General features: G+C 37.3%; 1 protein-coding gene across 3 annotated transcripts; it reads left to right on the forward strand.

Annotated features, from left to right (window-relative positions):
• The first annotated feature begins 636 nt into the window (after positions 1-636).
• gipc3 (GIPC PDZ domain containing family, member 3) lies at positions 637-11,098 on the forward strand. Of its 3 annotated transcripts, none has more exons than XM_061737193.1 (6): positions 637-1,135; positions 3,884-4,069; positions 4,600-4,780; positions 8,615-8,724; positions 9,306-9,387; positions 10,687-11,098. In XM_061737193.1, exons 1-6 carry the CDS (start codon positions 854-856, stop codon positions 10,836-10,838), a joined length of 993 nt encoding a protein of 330 aa, XP_061593177.1. In that variant the 5' UTR covers positions 637-853; the 3' UTR covers positions 10,839-11,098. The 3 variants fall into 3 exon arrangements, with proteins under 3 accessions (XP_061593177.1, XP_061593178.1, XP_061593179.1); XM_061737194.1 differs by having other exon boundaries at positions 9,309-9,387; XM_061737195.1 differs by having other exon boundaries at positions 8,615-8,721; positions 9,309-9,387.
• Positions 11,099-11,318: the final 220 nt, after the last annotated feature.

Here is an 11,318-nt window from a genome sequence, read left to right on the forward strand (position 1 = left end):
ATGCCAAGGCTGGTTGTCATGGATTTTCAGAACAACACCCGTATTTGTGCACAAGCAAACATCCATCACTTGTTTTCCTGTGTGATGTGTGGAAATTCCCTTTCTAAGCTACTGTATCTTAGTTATTCCCATTATCCTATTAGTTCATGGAGCACCAAGTAGTGTTGATACATGTTTTGGTAGAATAAAGGAAGGAAAACGATATTTTAAAATGCTGGCAGTGTAAAAAGGATACCCATGAGAACTAGCATATGTATACTTGGCCAAAACTGTCATCTTGAGTATTTGCAAGCTCTGTTAAAAAGGTCAGCTCTTCACTAAAAATTCAACCTAGAAAAATCCTCTTTCATTAAACAAGGCCGGTGGGCAGTTGCACCTTACTGCGTGCACAGCAGTATCATCTTACCAGTGACACTCGGGTATTGTCTGTGGCTGCTCAGCGCAAAAGTTATTATGCAGATATGCCGGAAATTTTCATACCTCAGAGGGATGTTCCCATATCAAGGGCTAATTGTGCGTGAGACTTGTTGCAGCTTGACTGATATGGGGAATTAGTGTTATAAATGTACCTGGTGTGTGCTGTTAGTGCTCTCTGTGCGGGAGCTGCAACAAGTTCAGGTGTGACACACCTGAACTCAAAAGGTGTTGGGTTTCCAGCTGGCAGGGACTGGCTGGCCTCTTTCAGCTACTGTTACCAAGCTACACCTCATCATTAATTTATCTCACCCTAAACCTCTGGGCGGTTGGTTGGGTGTTTGTTCAGCTAAGTGCAAGGAAGGACGGTGTTTCTCTTTCTGCCAGAGTGGTGCACCAGCAGGGCTTCCAGGGAAGGACTAAAACCTGAGCTGGGTCGATGCAGCACCGCGAGGATATGAGCCCGCAGGACTCCAAGGCAGCAGGGGCTGAGGCCACAGAGGAGCAGAAGGCCCAAAAACAGGGGTGTATGGAGCCCACAGCACCCCCTATTCCTCCCCCTTCACCACCGCCACCAGGGCCTCCAGAATACCTGAGACCAAGGCTCATATTCCACACCCAGCTGGCTCATGGGAGTCCAACAGGCCGCATCCACGGATTCACCAACGTGAAAGAGCTGTATACCAAGATCGCAGAGGTGTTTGACATTTCACCCTCAGAGGTACCAAAGCAAAATGCTTACAAAGTGGCATTTACCGTTAAATTGAAAATAAGGAAGATTTAAAACAGCCAGGTCATAGGTCAGTCTTGCATTGCTGGTCCAACAGCACCGTAGGAAGCTGGCATTCTGTTTCCATTCCATGTTTTTTTCCATGATGCACTGTTTGAGATTATTTACTGCTACCGTCTGCCAGACTTTGCACTCATCCGATAGAGCGTTACAGCGGAAACAAACAAGTAGATTTTTGTAAACACCTATACTTTTCATTTAAGAGGGCATGGGTGGGACTTCCGAGTGAAACAAAGCCAGCTGATAATAATCTTGTGTTTACTAAAAGAACTTCAAACACTTAGTTGTTAATGCATTTGTCTAAATGTTTTAATAATCTAATTTATAATTACCAGAGAGTTCAATAAAATGAAAATAAGCCCAAAACTATCCAAAAAGAAACATTACCCAGCATCTCTATTCTGTTTGCATAGGTTTGTGTTGTGGAGACAATCGTTTATACAGGACTGTCTCAGAAAATTAGAACATTGTGATAAAGTTCTTTATTTTCTGTAATGCAATTAAAAAAACAAAAATGTCATACATTCTGGATTCCTTACAAATCAACTGAAATATTGCAAGCCTTTTATTATTTTAATATTGCTGATTATGGCTTACAGTTTAAGATTAAGATTCCCAGAATATTCAAATTTTTTGAGATAGGATATTTGAGTTTTCTTAAGCTGTAAGCCATGATCAGCAATATTAAAATAATAAAAGGCTTGCAATATTTCAGTTGATTTGTAATGAATCCAGAATGTATGACATTTTTGCATTACAGAAAATAAAGGACTTTATCACAATATTCAAATTTTCTGAGACAGTCCTGTACATTTCAGCTCATTTTTTTTCCTAAATGTTTAGGCTCCAAGCCTGAACTAAGGCTTTGATCAGAACCTCTTTGTGTAATCAAAGGTTTAAGAGTGGCGGTAAGGAGTCCTCGAGACAAGATCAAGGTCAGGGGTGACCAAACTTACCACATTCCACGCTTCACTTCCGCACACGTTCTTTTTTAATACTTCAGAAAGGCATTTGCAGTCGGAGTAGCTATTTTATGTTTCGGACTTGAACACTTTGTTAAATTAAACAATCAAATAGCAAATCAATCAAGTGGCAAATAATTGCTATTATTCCACTGCAGTCTTGGATAAATACTCAGTAACAACAATGACTTTTCAACACCACCTTTATCAAATAGTTATCAGTATTGAAGGCCACGACGAAGGCTTTTGCTTCCTGTGCATTACACATGACCATACATGATTACTGATGAAGTGATATGAACAAGTGTATATTTCATATTCACCAAGGTTATTAGCTGTTGTCAGGCCGTCACTGCGCCTGGTCGCGTCTACTGCACTCCCCTGCTTCCTTTTGTTAAACAAGCCAAGTTATTAAACACTAATATGATTTTCATTAACGCAGGAGTTTTAATTACTGCTTTTGGACTCTTTGAATCTTACAAAAAATGGCTATGAGAGCCTGACAGAAACAAAACAATAGTTTTTGATAACCAGCCTGGCAGCAAGGTGCACCAGGAAGCTTGAACTGCATTGTGAAGTTTTCCTGATAGTTTGCTGTGTAACTTTCATTAACCACAGCTTTCTACTTGAAACAGAAACTGTCAAAGTTATGTGAACAACTTTTCCTTCCTGTATGAACGTGTTGGTATGGATAACTACAGTCCACCAACAAATTAAACCGTAGAAAAACCTGCTGCATAGACCAGCTTCAGATTAAGAGTAAAGTATGAAACAGGTGGAGTTGCCACACAAGTAAAGTAACAAGTACAAGTAAGTTTTTACTAAGTAATTTAATAGTAATTTAATTTTGGATCTGTACCAATGCCTCCTCTAAATAGCATATAAATTGCTGCGTTATCAGTGTAGCCTACCTATGGGGCCTTGAACCCCACGCACACCTAGATACAAGACGCCTTGCAGCAGAAATATCAGGCTGTCAGCTGGAGATAGTGAGAAGTGCAAATGTTTCCTTGACCTCCAGTTGACAGAACAGCAGCAGCAGCAGTGTTCAATTACCGGTACTATACAGTCAGACGCAGAAGACATTGGACTCCAGTCAGGCTGTTCAACTTAGCAAGAAAGTCAGTGTTAACAGGAACTTCTCCAAGACAACAGTCCTTATATGTTATCTTGGATTTCCTTCATTGATTATGAAGTAGGCTATTACTTGAACTTTAAGGTAACGTTGCTGAATACTAAATTGAGTATAAACAGCAGTTTTTGTTTATTTTAACATGAAACCAAGAATTAGGAGGAAAAACACTGCAACTAAATGAAAAGTACGCTGACTTGTGTGTTTAGAGAGTGGCAAGTTCTAACGTGAAAAAAATGTGTTTCTATTTAAGACAAGTATAAGGGTGTGAGATTGAAATTCAGACTTGAGGACTTTTACTTTGGACATGTTTCAAGAATTCAAACCCATTTGGCTCTACTGCCCCCTGCTGTTTAATATCTTTACTACATCACTAAAAATTCTGATCTGCTGTATTTTCTTTAGTAATAAACTCAGAGGATATTTCAGAGAAATAGTCCCATACTTTAATATAGAATATTATGTCTTTTGTCTTTTGTCAACCACTTGTCATGATAGTGACATTTGTTCCAGATCTGTTTGATACATTCACCTTGGTAGTAAAAAGTAACTGTTGTGACTTTTTTTCTGATCCCCCCCCTTCAGATCCTCTTCTGCACCCTAAACTCTCATAAAGTGGACATGCAGAAGCTCCTGGGGGGACAGATTGGACTAGAGGACTTCATCTTCGCTCACGTCAGAGGGGAGACCAAAGAAGTGGAGGTGACAAAGACAGAAGATGCATTGGGCCTGACCATCACAGACAATGGAGCTGGATATGCTTTTATTAAGGTGAATGACAAGAAGGGCTGAACATGTAGTTTTTTATTGGCTGGTTGTAAAAGTATACAACTGCAGTTTTCAGAAAGTCGGTCAGAACTTTCAGTAAAAGACCGATGTAAAACCTAATTACAGAGAGGCTACGTTATCATGGCTTTTTCCTCTGTGACAGAAAAATTTAAAGGATTCCTCTTCCGTGTTTTTTTTCTGAAAACCACTATAGTCTCAATTGTTGCATGGAAAATCTCCGGAAAGTTTTATAACACAGTAGGACCTATGACATAAAGGAACACTCACATAAGACAGATAAAATCAAACTCATAAATGCAACCCTTTGGATCATGATGTTTACAGTAGCAAAGACACAAAAACAAGTTGTAAGGGCATTTGAGAGATGTTAAAACTCAGTTTTAGATATCAATAACATTTCTATTTTCAACAGTTGCGTGAATTAATTCCCATTTGATGATGTCTGGATCACCAATTTGAAAGCGCTGTGCAACTTAAATATACGAGAATGATTTTAAGCATATTTTTTCCAGAGGATAAAAGAAGGCAGCACCATTGACCAGCTGAAGACAGTATGTGTTGGTGACCACATCGAGGCTATCAATGAGCAGAGCATTGTAGGATGTCGGCACTATGAGGTGGCTAAGATGCTGAAAGAGCAACCGAGAGGCATACCCTTCACTCTCCGCCTCGTGGGGCCCAAAAGGGCCTTTGGTAAGTGAAAAATACAACACAATATGTGGGAATTGTCAGCTGAAATCGCTGGTTGAGATTGCCCTTTGAGTACTGGCCAACAAAAACCATCAACAGTCAACAACATTTGCGGGTATTTGGACTAAAAATGCAATTATTTGTGTCTTCTGAGTCTTTAAATGAATTAAAATGAATGGCAGCTAGCATAGGGATTTGGACACACTGGAACAAGGAGCACATTTTCCCAAATTTCAATCATAAACTCTCACCTCATATGAAGCAGAAATTCTGAAAGATTATTGGAAAACCCAAACCTGACCACAAGGTAATTTTCTGCCACATTGAACAATAACCTCTTCTCATCATCAGCAAACAGACTGCCTGCGAGATAATGAAAATTATAATCACAGAAGCTACAGCTATAAAATGAGTGTAATGACAGCATTCGGGAAACGTCAGCCAAAATTATTAGTGTGAGGTCATTTCCAGGCACAAAAGGAAATGCATAAAGTAACTCTCAACAAAAATAGAAGATCAAGGAAGCACCTGTCAGACAGGAGCATGGTGTCCACCCTCAACCTCTTATGCAATGAGCCTTGTCCCTTATTGCATAAAATTATTGCCAAGAATACTTAACCTGTACAGTACATGTACATTTTAACTTTTAAGCCAGTTCCAACTTTTATGCATGCTAAATATCAACTCTACTAACAGATGGTAAAAATTTCTTCACACATAACAACATAACAACAACAACAAGTACAGCTTTTAAATAGAACATCTGTTACCCTGCCCAGAAAGTAAATAATCAAACTTTAAATTGGATAAAGATTGGTTTCCTGTGAGACGTACTGTACATGCTCAAAGTTTTCATAAGTACCATACAGTATGTTGTACAGATTAGAACAGGCAGTACTGTCTGTCCCGCTTCAGTAAACCTAGTTTCTGTTTAATTGCCTTGCATGTCAGAGTCTTCACAAAAGTTCACTTTCATTGAAAGGTAACGTGATCAAATGTTTTTGGTCAAAGGTTCAAAAATAGTGTAACTTTTGAAACACATTTGATTCTGATTAATGACTTAAGTCCCCATTTGTGATCAAATTTCAGACACTAACTGCTTGTTTAGGCAGCAATTTGTGTTAATATTTCATACGTCCATTTTTTGATTATTATTTTTATAGGTAAAAAATGACCCAACTTCCAGTAATATTTGACATCAGCTGTTTCGTGGTGCACTGCACTTTCCCCACACAAGTCAAGTAATTGTGTGCAAGATGGCTCAGTTTCAGTACAAGACAGCTTTTTTCCCACCGTCTTTTCAAGAAATGGTTTTACATGTCAGATATCCAGCGGATGCTTTATTGTTTTGCATGCGGTTTGGAACATGGAAAGCACGCATTTCCGGCATGAAACTGAGTGAGGTGGTTAACAGTAAATCGGAGCGATTTCCTGGAAAAGATCCATATCTCAGGTCACCTCACTGTTAAGTAAAGATAAGATGAAAATACCAGGGAAACGTAAACAGGAAAATGTGTAAGTGACCTGAATGAGAAGTTAATTCACTGTTACGTGAAACCTGAGTCAAAAATCCTCCCATTTGAATGAAAATATAAATAACCTAAGGAGTTGTTCCAGCTTCTAACGCTTCCTTTATCTTCTGCTTTATAATGCTTCATAATGGCCCTGTCTCTCTCTCAGCCCACAGGCTTCATATCATTATTATATCAAATGACTAAGAATTTTTTTTTTGGGGGGGGCTTTTGGCTTTTGTGTTAATAAATAATAACATGATAGCTCACATTGATAAAGAGAAGATCCTCTAAACCGTGCAGATATCCTTTTCAGGCTGCAGTCTCTAGGACTCAGCTTTATGGGTTCCTGCTGATGTACACTGTAGTTGCAATAATAGAGGGAAGCACTATATACACCTGTCATAAAATATACGCTCACTTGTCCCACTCTGTAATTCCACGTGGCGTTTCTACCCTCCACCTCTTGTGTGAGAGTGAACCGTCATGTTCTGTTTTGTTCACTACATCAGACTGGTCACTGCCACAGGTGTCGAGCAGAATCCACCTCACTTTCATTTTTAAATCAGTTGGTACTTTTTACTTTAGCAAATTAAAAATATGAATACCCTAAACACACACCCACATTAGCTTATATCTGAATATGATGGTTTTGATGCATTGCAATAAATTATTAAAGCAATGCATTGTCTAAGGATAATGTTGTATTTGAGGAACGTCTACACTTCCTCATGCAGAGGTGTAATATTTGTGTCAGGGGTTAATCCAAGTCACATCCATGAATGCATATGGTTAAAGCATTGAGCGTTTTTGGGACATGCATGGCCTACATAACTAATGGATCTATGGAACTATGGATCTGGTTAAATACAAAACAGCGCAAATAATGTTCAAAGCAAGGAATAATCTACTACCAAAAAATATCAGAGGAATGTTCACAGAGAGAGAAAGGGGCTATAATCTAAGGGGAGAACAAAATTTTAGAAAACATAGCGTACGAACAACAATGAAAAGCATGTGCATATCAAACTGTGGAGTGACACTGTGGAACAGTTCGGAGCAGAAAATGAAACAAAGTACTAATAAATCTGTTTAAAAAGAGATAAAAAAGATTATTTATAAACAGTTATATGGAAGAGGAAATGGGTTAACGAGGAGTGTTATAGACAGGTAAAGTAGAGAAAAATGTATATTATACTTGCTTAAGATATGTTTAGATATTTATGTGGTTATTTATGTAGTATATATTATATGTTGAGAGGGATAGTTATAATTATGTAATATATATTATATATTTATTATGTATGTAGCATATATATATATATATATATATATATATATATATATATATATATATATATATATAGGGATATTTATTTAGTTTATATAGTGTATATTTATATAGATTTATATAATATTTGTATTTTTTATATATTGATATAATATTTATGTAATATTTATATTTTCTATATACTTAAATGGATAATTATGTAGTAATAGGCATGTTTACGTAGTATTTATATAGACTATATTTATATGGATATTGTGTAGATATAAAAATAGCAATAATATAAATTCTTTCATTCGATTTATAAAGGGCTAGGAACTAGGAAAAAGTGCATACTTCTTCCTACTCCTTTTTCGAACCTATGCATGCATATGAAGATGTTACTGTTTATTTTTATTTTTATTTTTTATATACATGTTCGAAATAAATTCATTCATTCATTAATTCAATGGGGTAGATGCCTTCTCTCAATCACACTTCAGCTGATGTTAACAAGTGACTTACCCTTGGAAATATTTATTTTTCTCTGCAGTGTCGTTGACCCATATGCTAAAACAATGTTATTTTATAGTAGCCCCCTGAGAAATAGTTCAGTGCTCGACATATGACCGAAAATGTGGGGCCATCTGGGCCTCTGCGGAGGTACTCTGTCCCCTAAGATGTAACATGCTGCTGTGAGTCCCCATGTTCTCTTAGTTTATCCTAAATTTATCAAAAAACTCATCTTTTCCCTCTGTGGGAAAAAAATTGAACACTTCTTAACAAGGGAATGAGAATCACAGCGCCTTATTTTGCGCCCTGCAATGTTTCGTATCCAGATGTGTAATTTCAGTGTGTGAAATGCAGATACGAGTTGTTGGCAATATATTCTTTTCTTGGGTAATAATAGAAGAACAGCTTACTGGTTTAACAGTCAAAGCCAAATACAAGGAGACTCATTAATAAAAAAAATAAGTTTAAAGGATATTAACTATGTTATCACTTACTAAATGAATTATTTGTTTTGAATAATGACTACCATCCTGTGTGTGCAATTAGACATGATTGGAATGAGGACGAGAGCGCCAAAATCCAATGAGGGCAAGATGGTGAACGGGAAGGAGACGCTGAGACTACGCTCCAAGGGTGCGGCGACAGTTCAAGAGGTGGTGAGTTACAAAAGTTCTGACCAACAACGTCTGCTTTAACTTCCTAATCGTGCACACACACTCACACACAGCTACTGGACTGTTTATGTTTTTATCCTCACACTTAAACTGCATTTTCCATGTCATTTCTATGCTCTAGTTGTTTACAGATCTCTTGACTCGAGGGTTGTTGTACTCATTCATGCTGAAAGCTCCCATAACACAGTGTGGAGCTGACTTGAACTGAACCAAACACTGACTTTTGATCCCACTCACACGCAAACGAACAAACAAATCAAACTCAATTGTGGGAACTTCCTCAATACGCGCACAGAATTTCACAAATTAAACTCATGTTTACAGACAAAATTGTTTAAAATTAATAATTGGAGGCTGAAAAGGCTCACTGGTTTAAAAGGCAGGGCACCTTTGAAAGATTCCACATGGACACAGTCGCATCTCCCTCATACGTCTAAATGAGGATGTAATTATCCATAACCTTTGATGTATTTGTATTACATGAAATCAAACAGAGCCTCACATGCTTTGACAAACACATGACCATTTTTTCCATATCTGTGTTTTTCTGTTTGCTCTGCCAGCAGAATGAATTTGAAGAACGGGCCACCAGGAAAGTAGATGACCTGTTGGAGAGCTACATGGGTATTAGAGATCTTGAGTTGGGTAAGACCACCCACCTAACACTCTTGTCCTGACAAACTAAATTTCAAGAGATGCCAAAATATGAAGCAGCTCTCCGATACACTCGTTGTTTTGTGGGTGCATTTGTAACATAGAAAAAGCACTATACAGCACTATAAGACATTTTGTTTGTGGGAGTGTGGCTTGTAGTGTGAGAGCGGTTTGAGTGGTTTAAAGAAGGAAAAAAAATCTAATCAATGCTGTCTGTTTCCCATGTTGTTCATATCACTGGAATGCTGGATGGAGAAGAAATAATAATCCTCAAAAATGGATTATCTTTGATAAAGTAAATGTACTAAATGAGCAGCTGTGTGTTTATCCTTGATATTTTTGGAAGTTTCGAGTGGAGTTTATTTCCTCCTCAACATTTTTGACCTTTCTTTTTACACAAACAGTTCAATTGCATATTTATTCATTCACAAGAATATGTCATCTCCTGGGGAGGGGAGACGCTTTTTTAGAGCTTTTTGCCACATCCCATACTCCTGTGCTGAGGCAGTTTCCTTAGTTGTCATCTAATGTGTGTGATCTAACATTACAGTAAAGTACCTGAGAGGTAGAAGCCAAAGAAAGCCATTTAATTTGACTCAGATCTCATCTTTGTTTTATCAGTGAATTACACTCTTGCACTCATTAAAAGACTTAGTATCCTCACTGAAGATCACAGCATCTTAACTGAATGAAGAATGGCAACCGGCTGTGGTTTATTGTGGTGATTGTTAGAGAATGAAATGTCCTTTCACAGATTTCCAAGCCAGATTTCCTCAGAAACATTTGGGATCTCTGGAGATGTAAGATAAAGATTTTTACGTGTGCTCTTCCCCTTAGTTTGCTTAGATTACTTCATGAAAAAGTGCAGTCCTTCACATATTTGACCAAAGGCTCATGGAGGGGGATATAAATTATTTCTGGGACTAAAAAAAAAAATAAATAAATAAATAAAATCCTTAAAAAATGTGATTTAGTTTCGCAGGCAGTTTGTGGAAAAATCTATACCGGTAGATACATTTTCCCATCAATTGTCTTTCTCTTATTAATATTATTATTATTATTACTTATAAAGAGTCAGATGGAAACTGGATCCCAGACCTCATTTTACAGTTATTCTTCAACACATGATATTGTGAGTAAGCCATGGACTTTGCTTGCTTTACTCTTGTTTATTTATTTTTTTGTAGACAAAAAAAAAGACAAATAATGATACAACTACAGTAAATAGGTAACCTGTTAACCTTGGACACTGTTTCAAAAATGTTAACTTGTATTTTCTTTTTTTTGCAGCAACCACCATCGTGGAAGCGGGCAAAGACAAGAAGAATCCTGACGACTTTGCTGAAGCGTTGGATTCAGTGTTGGGAGATTTTGCTTTCCCCGATGTGTTTTTGTTTGATGTATGGGGCGCTATTGGAGATGTCAAAAATGGCAGAATTTAGAAATTGACATAATAAAGAGAAATTATTTTTTCTCATATTCCATCCCATTGTAAAAAAAAAAGCACAGCATAAGATTGTTTTAATGTTGCCTTCCAAGTCCATGTCATGACTTTTAATCTTTACAACCACGATAGGAACCAGTATTAGATCAATAATTTACCTTTGGACAATGAAAGGTATTCCTAACAAATCCCCCCACTAAATGCAATGATATGCATGCAAAAAGACTGCAGTGCAGTTTTATATCCAGTTTAACTGCAATGTGATGGTGATTTTAGGATTTGCTGGTTCACCATGACATATAGGTTTTTCATGTTTGATCAAAGATGATTACATGGATTGCAATTTAAAGAAGGTATAAAACAGCAGTTTACTTCAGCAAATGACTTTTGTGAACTATCTAGGAATGCAGGAAGTTGAATAATCACAAATAAACTCACTTGCCCTCATTAAAGTCACTAGGGAAAACAAGGACATGAT

The sequence above is a fragment of the Cololabis saira genome, chromosome 13, assembly GCF_033807715.1.
Source record: "Cololabis saira isolate AMF1-May2022 chromosome 13, fColSai1.1, whole genome shotgun sequence".
Classification (NCBI taxonomy): Eukaryota; Metazoa; Chordata; class Actinopteri; order Beloniformes; family Belonidae; genus Cololabis; species Cololabis saira.

Excerpts from the sequence above, each read along its gene's own strand:
- gipc3 (XM_061737193.1), top strand. The coding sequence starts at position 854 with ATGCAGCACCGCGAGGATATGAGCCCGCAGGACTCCAAGGCAGCAGGG. Across the intron at positions 1,136-3,883 it reads TTGACATTTCACCCTCAGAG|ATCCTCTTCTGCACCCTAAA; the intron begins GTACCAAAGCAA and ends CCCCCCCTTCAG. Across the intron at positions 4,781-8,614 it reads GGGGCCCAAAAGGGCCTTTG|ACATGATTGGAATGAGGACG; the intron begins GTAAGTGAAAAA and ends GTGTGCAATTAG.